The 13,577-nt window shown below is 64.2% G+C and overlaps 2 protein-coding genes across 2 annotated transcripts; both read right to left on the bottom strand.

Moving 5' to 3' along the window:
* Positions 1 to 849: 849 nt before the first annotated feature.
* LOC118696127 (AP-4 complex accessory subunit RUSC1-like) lies at positions 850 to 7,918 on the bottom strand. Its single transcript, XM_036398085.2, is given in 10 exon segments — positions 850 to 1,451; positions 2,194 to 2,325; positions 2,603 to 3,306; positions 3,308 to 3,573; positions 3,806 to 3,852; positions 3,943 to 4,048; positions 4,298 to 4,472; positions 4,589 to 4,665; positions 5,060 to 5,164; positions 5,715 to 7,918. Coding segments are annotated over 10 exon segments (3,423 nt in total). The 5' UTR covers positions 7,357 to 7,918; the 3' UTR covers positions 850 to 1,282.
* A 572-nt stretch (positions 7,919 to 8,490) lies between these two features.
* On the bottom strand, positions 8,491 to 12,717 carry LOC118696164 (farnesyl pyrophosphate synthase-like). Its single transcript, XM_036398150.2, has 9 exons — positions 12,508 to 12,717; positions 12,287 to 12,427; positions 11,709 to 11,789; positions 11,340 to 11,462; positions 10,245 to 10,333; positions 10,025 to 10,097; positions 9,576 to 9,653; positions 9,365 to 9,499; positions 8,491 to 8,771 (listed from the first exon to the last, which is right to left on the bottom strand). The coding sequence occupies exons 1-9, from the start codon at positions 12,643 to 12,645 to the stop codon at positions 8,571 to 8,573; spliced, it is 1,059 nt and encodes a 352-aa protein (XP_036254043.1). The 5' UTR covers positions 12,646 to 12,717; the 3' UTR covers positions 8,491 to 8,570.
* Positions 12,718 to 13,577: the final 860 nt, after the last annotated feature.

Genomic DNA, 13,577 nt, shown 5'->3' with positions numbered 1-13,577 from the left:
GACCTCTGTGCCCCTTTTAAAGCCAAGGCCCCAGGCTGTTTATTTAAAAAGAAAATAAATAAATGGAAGTACCACCTGGCTTCCTCCCCTCCTGGCATGACCTCGTTCAAAAAGTCCAGAAGCAGCTGTGGAAATCAATCAAGCCTCCTTAAGGCGAGCCAAGGAACATTCCAATCAGGATATAACGTCACTCGTCTGAGAATAAAAATCCCAGCGAGAGAAGTGGAAATGAGAGCAGAGAGAAAGGAGAGCAGCTTCACCCGGGGCTCACACAGCGGCTCTCGGCCACCGAAAGGGGAAGTCGGGAGGGTGAAACGTGGCCGTGGGAGGGAGCAGAGGCCCAAAACCGTCCCTGGGGCCAGGCTGCTGCTGCCGTGTGGCCGCTCCCCGGCATGGCCACACCTTCCTTTCCTCGGGAGCCCAGCAGGAAATGCAAATTCTGGCACGAAATCACAAGCAATGACACAAACACCAAGAACTTGGAGCCGTTTAGCCCCTGCTGCCATCCTCTGGGCTATGAAAAGATCACTTGAAGTTTTATAAATAACCCAAGCAGTGACCTGGGCTGTTCCCAGTTGCTGCGCGGCTCCCACGGCTGCTCCCCAGCAGCTTTTCCAGGGATATTCCTGGCTCTGGGAGGCTGCAGCCGCCTCTCCCACGCTGTGGAGGAGCCTGGGCATCTTGTGGGCACCTTCTGCTGGGGTGTGAGGCCTCCCTGCTCTCCCAGGCTGGCAGCCGGGATGCTGAGAACCCGCACAGCCCCAGCACCTCCCGGCTGGAGCATCCCCTCATCCCACCCAGCCCGGCCCCTCGGCAGTGCCAGCCCCAGCGCCCATTGCCACACGTGGACACGTGAGTCACATCCTTTATTTCCAGCTTTTTCCCGGCGGAACGAGCTCATTCCAGTGGTTACGATTATTTACAGAGTGCTGGGGGGGCCGGCCCGGGCCCCGGCGGGGCTCGTGGAGGTGGCAGCGGTGGCAGGACAGACAGACGGCACGGAGGCGACGCGGGGCAGGGAGAGGAGGCGCCCCTGCCCTGGCACGGGGGGTGGGCAGCAGCTGAGGGACCCCCGAGCTGCCGCAGAGGAGCCGGGGGGACACGGTGGCAGACGGTGACCTCATGCAGCAGTGACAGGCACAGGGCAGGGTCCCCTGGGAGCCGCCAGCCCCGGAGGTGGTGAAGCTCTGGAGGTGACAGGAGACATCCCCACCCAGAGCTGGCACCGCTCCGGAGAGCTCAGCTGCTCCCTCAGGTCCCTTCCTCCTCCTCCTCCTCCTCCTCACAAAATCAGGGATGTGTAACCAACAGGAACGAGGCCGGTGCTGTTGCCATGGCAGCAGCGGATCCAGTCTTCATCCACGGTGGAGAGAAGCTCCAGGATGTCCCCTTTTTGGAAGCTCAGGTGCCCGTCGGCCGTGCCCGTGTGGTCACACAGTGCCCGGACTGCCCTGCACCACACATGTCACCCTTGTGCCACAAATGTCACCCCTGCACCACCAATGTCACCCCCTGCACCACACGTCACCCCCTGCACCACAAATGTCACCCCTGTGCCACAAATGTCACCCCTGTGCCACCAATGTCACTTTAGACTCCCCTCCCCGGGGACTCCGAGGACCCTGAGAGGCTCCCTCAGCCCTTGTGGGGTGGGAATTGGGTGGAATTTTCTCAGGCAGAGGTGGCCCCTGAGGAGGGGTCTGTACCTGGCAGAGCTGTCCTGCCAAGCAGCCCCTGGGAGGGGGAGCAGAGCAGGAGGTGTGGGGATATTGGGGTCAGTGAGGATGGGGAAGAGGGAAGCAGCCAAACACCATTTGGGATGGCCACACACCCACCCTGCCCACTGGGACAGAGCTGTTCCAACAGCCAGGTCACAGCTGCCACATGCTTGCCCCACACAAGCTGCCACGAATCCACGAAGCACACAAGAAAATGCAAAAAAACTGTCCCCAAAACGTCTGGGAAAAAACAGCTGACCCCAGGTGGGCAGAGGCTCAGGTTCCCCCAAAGCCCAGCAGGAGAAGGGGATCCTTGGGGGTGCAGTCATGGCTTTCCCTTTAGGGATGTGTGCGACCCCCGGGCCGTGTCTGAGAGCAGCCCCGGCTTTCCCTCACCCAGAAAAGCCCTCGCAGCCCTGTCCATCCCATCCCATCCCAGCCCAGTCCAGCCCAGCCCAGCCCAGCCCAGCCTCACCTGCGGGCCGGGGGCAGGGCGGGCTCGGTCCTGCCCGGCTGCTGCTCCGGGGCGCGGCTCCTGTCGGGCGCCAGACCCTTCACCACCCCGGCCAGGACACGGCGGCTGGGGGCCAGCCAGCGGGACGGCCTCCTGCCAGAGCAAAGGGAGCCACCAGCTCGCCTGGGAGCCCTTCCTGCTGCTGATCTGCTCATCTGGGAGCCAGCAAGCAGCACTGAGCCTTCCCCAGGAGCTCCTGCTGCTCCAAGGCGATGGCAGCGGCGCTTGGGACGTGCATTAATTCCAAGGGAAACCCTACAAGATCCCCACGAGGCCAGCACAGAAACCCTTCCTCAGCACACCTGAGCACACAGGAACCCCTCAGCACACACAAACCCTTCCCCCTGTGCCTGCCCAAGCTGGGTCTCACCTGGACCTGGCCGAGGCGGTGTCCGGGCTGGAGGGGAAGCTCCTGGACGAGGGGTTGGTGGCTCCAAAGAGCCAGCCCAGCCAGCTGCCCTTGTCAGCACTGGGAGCATCAGCACAAGGTGCTGCCTGGCTCCTGTTGGCAGGAGGCTCTGGGGAAGCAGCCAGGAGGTTCTTTCCAGCAGTGGGATCATCCAGCTTGGTGAACACTCTGGTTCCAGTGGGCAAGAAGAGATCTTCAGGGGAAGAGGTCCCTGAGGTGTCAGTGCTGCTGCTGGGCTTTGGGCCAGAGCGTTCAGGGCCAGCTTTGGTCTGGAGGAGCTGCAGCTCTGTGCCTCTGGGCTCACTCAGGGAAGTTTGGGATTGCCCAGCCTGGCCCGGGCTGGGCTCCCCCGCCCGCAGCTTCGTCCACCAGACCGAGGGGGACTTTTCCTTGCTGGGAGCAGTGTAAATCCTGGAGCTCTGGCTCAGCTGGCCCCACCAGCCACTGAGGCCAGCCCCAGGGCCCCCAGCGCCCTCCTGAGGCCCGTGGCTCTCCGGGGGGGTGTCAGAGCCCAGCAAGGTGCGGCTGAGCTGGTCGCCCCAGCGCAGCACCTGCTGCAGGGTTTGCTGCAGGGCAGCTCCCACTGGGGGAGCAGGAACCAACCCACCCATGGTCACTTGGGACCGGCCCCCTGTGCCCCCCACCCTGCCCAGAGCATCGGGGGGGGGTCTCATCCTCCAGGCTGTCCCCAGCAGCGCCACTCTGGCCCCCCAGAGACCCCCGCACGGGGACGGGGGACAGCGGGGACTGCAGCCGGCGGGACAAGGGCCGGACGTCCACGGAGAGGTGGTGGTGCTCAAAGAGCAAGTCCAGGTGGAAAGTCAGCACCGACAGGGGCTGGATGAGCAGCAGGAGCTCGTCAGCAAGGTGGGGAAGAGGGCCTTGGCTCAGGGCAAAGAAGGCCGTGGGTGAGTAAAGCACGGAGATCACACCTGTGGGGACAGGGACAGGTGAGGGAGGGGCAGAATGCCCCCTGTGCTTGTCACATCCCCAGCAAGGGCCAGCCAGGCTGCCCATGTCAGCCAGAGCACCCTCTGTGCTGAAGATACACCAGGGAAAACGATCCACCATGGAAAGTGGATGTATCCCAAGCCCAGAGTGGGATTTTCAGCCTGGCAGGTTGAGAGGGCTTGGGGAGGGAGCTCCTGGGCACCGTGTCCTTACCTGGGCTCTTCTGCAGGTGAGATATCCACAGCTCCAGCTGTTTAATGCTAAACAAGACAAAGAGAACCCAAATTAGAGCCCCTGGGACAGCTCCAAGCTGCTGTGGCAGTGAGGCTGGCGGGGCCATCACCACTCACTTCAGAAGGCCGAGGATGAAGGCGTGGAACTTCTGCCTGCTGCTGCTGAGTGGGGCCAGCCCGGCCACGTGCCAGCACAGGGAGTGCAGGGAGCGGGTGCTGGGGCCTGTGGGGGGCAGAGCACAGACACTCAGTGCCCAGGGCATGGACAGTGCCCAGAGCATGGACACTCAGTGCCCAGGGCACAGACAGTGCATAGGGCACAGACACTCAGTGCATAGAGCACAGACACTCAGTGCCCAAAGCACAGACACTCAGTGCCCAGGGCACAGACAGTGCATAGGGCATGGACACTCAGTGCCCAGGGCACAGCAGCACTCCAGGCACCTGGAGATGCCCCCAGCCTCACCCTCACCTGTCTTCACCGAGGCTTCCACCACGCTCCAGGGGGAGTTTTTCCTCTGGCCTGTGATCACATCCTTCTGGAAAGGCTTCAGCCCGTCCTCCACCAAGGCATAGAGCGCAGGGCACAGGGTGTGCAGCAGCAGGTAGCCCACATCGGGGTTGAGCCGGCTGTCCCCCAGCTGGGCCTGAGGGAGGCACGAGCAGAGGGGAGGGAAGGGAAGGGCAGCACCGGCCCCTGATTCCGCTGGGACGGATGAGGGAATCCCAAAATCCTTCCTGCCCAGCCCAGCCCAGCTCTCACCTTCTGCACCAGGTTCCGTGCAGTGCTGAAGTGGGCGATGACCTTGTCCACAGCGGAGCTGACGGCGACCAGCAGCGCTGGGGACGAGGGAGAGGAGGAGAGCAGGAGGAGAGGAGGAGAGGAGGGTCAGCTCAGAGCGACACACCGGGCACCGAGCAGCCCTGGACACCACCGGACCCTGCAGCGCCCACGGTGCTGTGCTGGAACCGGGACCTGCGGTGGCGGCTGCAGCCGCGTTCTCCGGCTGGCCCGGATCACGGGCCGGGGGCAGGCAGGGCCGGGCCCGGTGCGGGCAGCGCTGCCGGTCCCTGCCTGCAGCGTCCCTGCCCCAGCCCAGCGCTGCGGGTGCCCCGGACACCGACCCGGCCCGGGACGAGCCCCTCGCACCCTCCCGACCCCGCGGGTCCCGTTGCCCCCTCCTCCCCTCCCGCCCGGTTCTGTCCCACTCCTCCGGCGAGGATTTGCCCCAACCTTTCGTTTGCTCGCCATGGGGCGCCTCCGCTCTTCCCCCGCCGGGCCGGGCGGCTCCGGCGGCGGCTCCGGCGGCGGCTCCGGCGGGGAGCGGCTCGGGCCTGGCTGGAGAGAGCGGGGCAGCGGGGTCAGGCGGGGCGGCGGCTGGAGCGCTGCCCGGGCCCGGGGGAGGAGCGGGGCCGGCGGCGGGGCCCAGCTCGCTCCGGCTCATGGAGCCGCGGGGCGAAGGGCGGCGGGGCCGGGCCGGGCCGGGCGGAGGAAGCGCGCTGGGAGCCGCGGGGCGGAGCGGCACCGGGACAGCCCCGGCACGTCCCGGGCCATGCGGGGACACCCCCGGACCGCGCCGTGCCCGGCCCGGAGCGCCCCGGGATCGCTCCCACCGCCCGGGGACCCGCACCGGGCCCCGCATCCCCCAGGCAGGACCCCGGAAGGAGCCAGACTCACTCACCCCCAGACTCACCCCAGACTCGCCCCAGACTTATCCCCAGACTTACCCCCAGACTCGCCCCAGACTCACCCCCAGACTCACCCCAAACTCACCCCAGACTCATCCCCAGACTCCCCCCAAATTCACCCCAGACTCCCCCCAGACTTATCCCCAGACTCCCCCCCCAAACTCACCCCGCACTCACCCCAGACTCCCCCCCAGACTCACCCCCCATGCCGGTCTCGTCTCCTCTCCGGGCCGCCCGTGGCACCGCGGGGTCCCCGCCGGGCGCCCCGAGCCTCCGGAGCGGGGCAGTGCCCAGCCCCTTTTCCCCTGGGGGCAGCCCCCCCTTCTCCACATCCCTGGGCTGCCCCTCCGCGATGGGCTGCAGGCTCGGCCGGGCTCTCCTTCTCGGCTGGTGGCTGTCGCCGTGTGCCAGCCCCGGTGTCCCCCCCAGGGACGCGGGGGGTCCCCAGCCCGGGGCGGGCACCGGGGGCACCGGGGGGTGCTGGGCCGGCTCTGCCCGCGGGCCCTTGGGCTGCCTGGCGGCGCTGCGGGACCGCAGCTCCTTGAACGTGGTCACCTCTCTCTGCTTGGGGCCGGGCGGCCTGGCTGGCCCGTCCTGCTGGGGCTGGGGCTGGGGCTGGGGCTGGGGCTGGGGCCGGGCTGGCTCCTGGCCCACCGTGCCCGAGAGCAGCTCGCTGGTGGGGGGCAGCTCCGTGTCAGGCGAGAACACGATCAGCCAGTCACTGCGGTCAACCCTGGCCTGGGCAGGTGTGGGTCCAGCCGCGTTCCTCTTCCTCCTCTGGGCCAGCTCGTGGAAGGAGGTGATGGTCTTGGTGGCCGTGTCTCTGCAGAGCTCAGCCGGGCCGGCCCTGGGCTCCGGGCCCAGCTGCTGCTCCGCTCTGTGCGCGTTCAGGACCTGCAGCCGCCGCCGGGGCCGAGGGGGCACGGGCGGGGGGACCCCGCCGGGCCGGGGCCGCGGCTCCGCAGCGCTGCTCGGGACACCGGGATCCCTCCGTTCCGGCACGGGCGGCGGGGCCGGGGGCGCGGCATCGGCCTCGGGGAGGGGGTTGCAGTTGGGGTCTAGGTCGGGGCAGGTCTCCGGTGCTGCTGTGCTGGGAGAGAGCTCCTCGCACTGAGAATCGAGCGAGTTGTTGCTGCAGAGGCTGTCCGGGCTCTTGCTGGCCACAGAGCTCTTGGTGGCTCTCGAGGGCACCGGGGAGTTGTGGTTGGCATCTCTCCCATGGCACGTCCTGTGCTGGTCAGTCAGAGACTCTCCATCAGCCAGGGGCTCTCTATCAGCCAGAGACTCTGCATCAGCCAGAGATTCTCCATCAGCCAGAGACTCTCCATCAGCCAGGGGCTCTCTATCAGCCAGAGGCTCTCCATGCCAGGCATTTTCTGTGGGAATGACGTTCAGCTGCTTGTCAGGGGACTGGGACCCTGCTCTGGCAAACTCCTTGCAGTACACCGAGACTGGGGAGTCATCCAAGCTGAAATCCGAGCAGCTACTGACAGAGGAGGAGGAGGAGGAGGAAGAAGCCAGATCACAAGGGGGATCACAAGGGGACGCCGCCTCCTCCTCGTCTCCGCTGTGCAGGCAGGGGAAATCCTCAGGGTTCTGCAGCCCGAGGGTCTCTGGCTCCGGAGCGTGGGACTCACAGCAGCGACATTTCACCGAGGGATTGTTGGAATTGGCATCCACCGGCTCCCGGTTCTCCGGGCACTGGGTGCAGCCTGTCTGCTCCCCCCCGCCCGTGGAGCCATCCTGGAGCTCGGGGTGCCGGGAGAGGTGCAGCCCCAGGGAGATGTGCTGCAGGTGGATGTGGTTGAGGTTGCACAGGAGGCCTTTCTTTGGAGCCAGCATGGTGCTGCCTCGCTGGAAGTGCCCAGGGCTCCCAGGAAAGGCCAGCAGCTCCTCTCTTCACACCATCCAGCTCCCTGCAAGCACCAAACACCCTCCTGGTCAGGGAAGAACACGGCAGGACCAACCTGGAGAGAGGCACAGCCGGGGGCAGAGGGACAGCAGTGACCTTGCAGCAGGGCCTGGCACAAGGGCTGGGGGTTAGAGAAAGGGATGTGCCCCGAGGGAGGGGCTGCCCCACAGCTTCCTGCCAGGCTTGGGACTCTGCAGCCGGGCAGGGACTGAAGGCAGCCGCTGGTCCCTGGAGCATGGCCTGGGAACGATCCCAGGAAGCTCGGCTGGCCCGGGGCTGGATTCCCTCCGGAGGGTCGGGAGCATCTCGGGGATGCCGTCAAGGAGAAAACGCCCTTGGAGCCTCGTCAAGGCGGGGCGGGCAGGGGGGGACGCTGTCCTGTCTGGGGGCGGTGGCACCAGGGGGGCTCAGGGACCAGGGCTTGGCCGGAACCGCCGCAGAACCGGCACCGCACCACCGGGCCTGGCTTTACCGGGGGGGAGCCCCAGCCCCCGGCACCTGCTGGAGGCTCCGGGCAGGAAACGGGCAGCAGCGAGCGCGGGAGGGCGGCTCCGAGCATCTGAGCATCTGCCAACCCCGAGCATCCCCCGGCCCCGAGCATCCCCCGAGCATCCTCCATCCCCGAGCATCTGCCAACCCCGAGCATCCTCCGAGCATCCTCCATCCCCGAGCATCCTCCGGCCCCGAGCATCCCCCGGCCCTGGGGCGAGCACCGGCGGCCCGGCAGCAGGAGCGGCCCTGCTGGGCGCGGCCCTCCCCATCCCCCTGCAGCCCCCGCCCGGCTCCATCCCCTTCCCCGTCCCCCGCTCACCTCGGCGCTGCGGCGGCGAATGCGGCTGCGGGAGGGAGGGAGGAGCCGCGGCCCCGCCGCCGCCCGCCGGGAGCCGCCCGGTCCCGCCCCGCCGCCGGCGGGGGCGGCGCTCCGGGCATCCCCGCACCCCGGAAAGCACCGGAGGGGTACCGGCACATCCCGGCACATCCCGGCACGCCCCTCCCCGCACAACAGCAGCCACGCACCTACAATAATTTATATTTATTGTTCAGATGGCTGAACCCCCCCGGCCACCCCCGCGCACCTTCTCGAACCCGCCCCCGGCCCCGCCCAGGGCAGGGAGCAGCTCCAGCCCCCTGCCAGGCCCCTCCATCACTTCTGCCGCTTGTAAATCTTCTGTGCCAGGTCCAGGAAGATGTCCCTGGGCAGGCGCCGGGCGTGGCTCCCGATCAGCGCCTGCAGCCGCCCGTAGCTGCTCTCCTCGTACTCCCGGAACGCCGCCTGCAAGCCCAGGGCATCGTAGAGCTCCTTCACCTTCGCCACCTTCTGGGGCTCCTTAGAGCCGTAGTTCTCCTGAGGAAAAACCCTGGAGTGAGTCAGGGCTATGCCAGCCCATGGGGCAGCAGCTTTGTTCTCTCTTTGTTACTGTGATATTTGATGAAAAATCTTTTGGCTAGGATTTTTTCCCTTGGGAAGATGAGAAGCTTCAGAGGAAAAGAAAAACAATATTATCTGATGGCTTCTCCTTGTGTTCTGCTGCTTTGGGATGTGGCAGGTGCATTTTTGATTGGTTCCATGTGAATTGTCTTTACTCAATGACCAATCCCAGCCCAGCTGTGTCAGACTCTCTGCTCTGTCACAGGTTTTTATTATTCATTCTTTTTTTAGTCTTCTGATATATTCCTTTTTTTATTGTTTAGTATATAATTCCTTCTAACATAATATCATATCATAATAAACCAGCCTTCTAAGAATTATGGAGTCAGATTCACCTCTTCCCTCCTCCCAGGACCCTCACACACAACACCCCAACACTCTCTTCTTTCTTCTCACCCTCCTCCTCCCAGCCAGGTGACAGCCCCTGGCACTCAGGTGCCCATGCAGGCACTCCAGGTGCCCATGCAGGCACTCCAGCCCCTCTGCCAGGTGTGTGATGCCAGCCTTACCTCCAGAATCTGCCTCTGCTGTGGCGTGGCCCTCTGCAGACACTGCACCACCAGCCAGCTGCACTTGTTGTCCTGGATGTCGGTGCCAACCTTCCCTGTCAGGGCTGGGTCCCCGTAGCAGTCCAGGAAATCGTCCTGTGGGACAATGGCAGGGCCTGAGTGCCACAGCCAGCAGCTGGCAAGGACCCAAGGGTGCAGGGACACCTCCTACCTGGATCTGGAAGAACTCCCCCATCTCCAGCAGGATAGCTTTGGCATCCTCGTGCTCCTCCTTACCATCAATGCCTGCCTGGGGGAGGGAATAACAGGGATAAAAAAGCCTTCCAGGACCTGGGGATAAGGTAAAGCCTTCCAGGACCTGGGATAAGGTAAAACCTTCCAGGACTTGGGCATTAAGCCCTCCAGGATCTGGGGATCAAGCCTTCCAGGACCTGGGGCTAAAGCAAAGCCTTCCAGGGCCTGGGATAAGGTAAAACCTTCCAGGACTTGGGCATTAAGCCTTCCAGGATCTGGGGATCAAGCCTTCCAGGACCTGGGGCTAAAGCAAAGCCTTCCAGGGCCTGGGGCTAAAGCAAAGCCTTCCAGGACCTGGGGACTGAGCCTGCCAGGACCTGCCCTGCTGGCCAGCCTGGCAGGAGGGTGAGGCCCCAGCACACTCACCATGTACATGGCTGCAGCCACGGGCAGGTAGAAGGAGTAAAACGCTGTCTTGTACTTCACAATGGCCTTGTACCTGTGCCAGAGGAACCAGGCTGAGCCCCAGGGCCCCCCTCTGCAGGGCAGGGACTGCAGGGCACCCCAAAACCCAGCCCCGGGCACCCCAAAACCCAGCCCCGGGTTGAGCAGGGCAGGGAGGGGACCTGGCTCTGCCCCCCTGTACCTCTGCTCGCTGAACCTGCTCAGGTCCACCTGGGAAACTGGAGCAGTGATGAGGTCCAGAGCCTGCCCCAGCTCGGTCTGGTAGCCTGTCTGGAGAGGAAAGAAAGGATTTGTGGCCTCACTGCAGCTTTCCAGTGTTTAAAGGGGTTGTGAAAAACAGGGAGGAGGATGTTCTGCATGGGGAGAATGAGATACAGGGTGATGGTTGTGACACATCAGTGATATTGGTACTGGCAGGAATTCCTGGCTGTGAGGGTGGGCAGGCCCTGGCACAGGTGCCCAGAGAAGCTGGGGCTGCCCCTGGATCCCTGGAAGTGCCCAGGGCCAGGCTGGACAGGGCTTGGAGCAGCCTGGGATGGTGGGAGGTGTCCCCATGGCAGGGGGGTGGAACTGGATGATCTTTAAGGTCCCATCCAGCCCAAACCAGTCTGGGGTTCCATGATTCATTCCCACAGCCCTCCAGGACAGTCCCAACCCCACAGTGCAGAGCCCAAGCCCCGTTTCAGCTCTTCTTTGGGTCTAAAGGCAGGACCTGTCTGTCACAGCCACATTTTATGAAAAATCCTTTTGTTAAGATCTTTTCTCCTGAGAAGCTTCAGCTTCCCCATGTTTTGCTGCTTTGGAATGTGATTTAGAGAATTGTTTACCCAGCATGTGAAATTGTTTTTACTTGATGACCAATGACAGCCACCTGTGTTGAGGCTGTGAACAATCACAAGATTTTGCTATCATTCCTTTCTAGTCCTTGCTGAAATCCTTTTTTCTATTCTTTTAGTATAGTTTTAATGTATAAATTTTCTCTTAATATAATATATATTTATTTTTATACAATTTATATATAAATATATAATTATATTTATTATAATTATATATTATATTATATAATTAACATAATATTTATGCTTATATTATATAAATATATAATTTATTTCTATATACAAAATAATAAGTCAGCCTTCTGAAACATAGAGTCAAGATTCTCATCCTGGGACCCTCAATCAGCACCACACACAATCCAGGAATTTCAGGAACACATCAGAAAACAGGCCCAGACCCCAAGAAATCCCCAAGGAAGGGTTTGGGGAGCCAGGCTCACCTGCAGGAAGAGCTCCAGCAGGTGCAGGTAGAAGGGCTGCTGCCCACAGTACTTCCTCAGCAGCCTGTACACCGAGGACTCCAGCAGAAAAGCATCATTGATGGCATCCAGCCCGATCCCCTCCTGCAGCAGAGAGGCAGGGAGGTGTCCCAGAGGCTGGGAGCCCCAGGACAGGCAGGGAGGTGTCCCAAAGGCTGGTGAGCCCCAGGACAGGCAGGGAGGTGTCCCAAAGGCTCACGGCCCCCAGGAAAGGCAGGGAGGTGTCCCAAAGGCTCACGGCCCCCAGGAAAGGCAGGGAGGTGTCCCAGAGGCTCCTCGCCCCCAGGGGACACCCCCAGCCCTGAGCAGGGCTCTCCTGAACGCTCTCACCTTCTTGTACCAGCAGAGCTGCCCCCGGCGGGTCAGGGACGCGTCCATGATGTCGTCGGCCACCAGGAAAAAGGCTTGGAACTGCCAGAGGCTGGGTCAGGGATGGGGGAACCCCGGGGGTCCCATCCCCAGGGGTTCCCATGCCCAGAGGGATCCAATCCCTCGGGGGGTCCCCATCCCCATTGGGGTCCCATCCCCGGAGGGGGTGCCACATCCAGGAGGGTCCATGCCCAGAGGGTTCCATGCCCAAACGGGGGTCCCATATCCAGGGCTCCCATCCCCGGGGGGTCTCCCATCCCCATTGGGGTCCCATCTCCCAAGGTGTTCCCATCCCCCGGGGGGTCCCCATCCCTAGGGGCGTTTCATCCCTAGGGGGGGTCTCGTCCCCAGGAGGGTCCCATCCCCATTGGGTCCCCATCTCCAGAGGGTTCCATCCCCTTTGGGGTCCCCACCCCCACTGGAGGGGTCCCGTCCCCACTGGGGGGTCCCCACCCCCATTGGGGGGGTCTCCATCCCCTTTGGGGTCCCCACCCCCATTGGGGGGGTCTCCATCCCCAAGAGGGGGTCCCGGTTCTCACCAGCTCGATGCACCAGCCCACGGCCAGGGCGCAGCGGAGGCTCTCCGGGTCCTGCCGCTCGGGGCCCGCCAGCCGCCGGAACGCGGCCAGTACCGTCAGCCCCCGGTTGCACTTCCCGCCCGGCGCGTTGTACTCCAGCACCTGCGGAGCGCAGCCAGGTGAGCAGCCATGACCTGACCCCCCCTCCATCCCCGGTGCCGCCGCCCCCTCCCCGTTCTCACCTGCTTCAGCCGCGCCACGGCGTCTCCCACCTCCGGGTGTCCCAGCATGTCCTCCGTCAGGTCGCGGACGATCTGCGGGAAGAAGGCGGCGAACTCCTCGCGCTCGGCCGCTGCCCGCGCCCCGCTATCGCCGCTCATGGTGCCGGTTCGCGGTGCGGGTTCACGGTGCCGGTTCACGGTCCCGCCGCTGCCGCCCGCGACCTCCACGGCGTCTCTGGCCCCGCCCCCGCCCCGCCCCCCGCGCGGGGCACGCCGGGACGCGCAGTCCCGAAGCGCGGCCGCGGCCGCTTACAGCGATGCCGCTGGACTACAACTCCCAGTGTGCCCCGCGCCTGAGGGCGGGCCAGCGGGCACGCGGCTGCAGCAGCGCCCATTGGCCCGTTTCATCGCGCGAGGATGAGCCCAAGGCGGCTGAGCCAATAGAAGCGCGGCGGGGGCGGGAGCGAGGCCGGTGATTGGTGGAGAGGGGGAATGGAGAGAGAGCCCGGCGTGGCGCGGGGGCGTGGCGGGGATTGAGGGCGTGGCTTTAGGGCGTGGCTTTAGGGCGTGGCTTTAGGGCGTGGCGGGGCGTGTTCGGTAACCGGACGGGGACAGGGGGCGCGGGCACCCGGACGGGGACAGGGCTGCGCTGGAACTGGGGCCGAACGGGGCTGTGGGGGGCCAGTGTGGGGGGCCAGTGTGGGGGGCATGCGGTCTGTGGGGTTGTAGGGCAGGTTTGGGGCGCTGTGCGGGTGTCTCCGTGCAGGTGTGGTACAACACGCGACTGTGGGGTGCAGCGCAGGTGTGGGGTGCCGTGCGGCTGACATGCTGTGCAGGTGTGGGTGCATCACGGTTATGGGGTACAGAGCAGTTATAGGGTGCAGAGCAGTTATGGGGTACAGAATAGTTATAGGGTGCAAAGCGGGTGTGGGGTGTGCTGCAGACTATGTGGGGTGCAGAGCAGGTGTGGGGTGTGCTGCAGACTGTGTGGGGTGCAGAGGGGCTGTGGGGTACAGAGCAGTTATGGGGTGCAGAGGGGCTGTGGGGTGCAGAGCAGTCATGGGGAGCAGAGCGGGTGTGGGGTGTGCTGC

This window comes from Molothrus ater, chromosome 29 (genome assembly GCF_012460135.2).
Source record: "Molothrus ater isolate BHLD 08-10-18 breed brown headed cowbird chromosome 29, BPBGC_Mater_1.1, whole genome shotgun sequence".
NCBI classification, from domain to species: domain Eukaryota; kingdom Metazoa; phylum Chordata; class Aves; order Passeriformes; family Icteridae; genus Molothrus; species Molothrus ater.
Note: the sequence above shows the minus strand (reverse complement) of the source record. Positions and strands in the feature narration are given on the sequence as shown.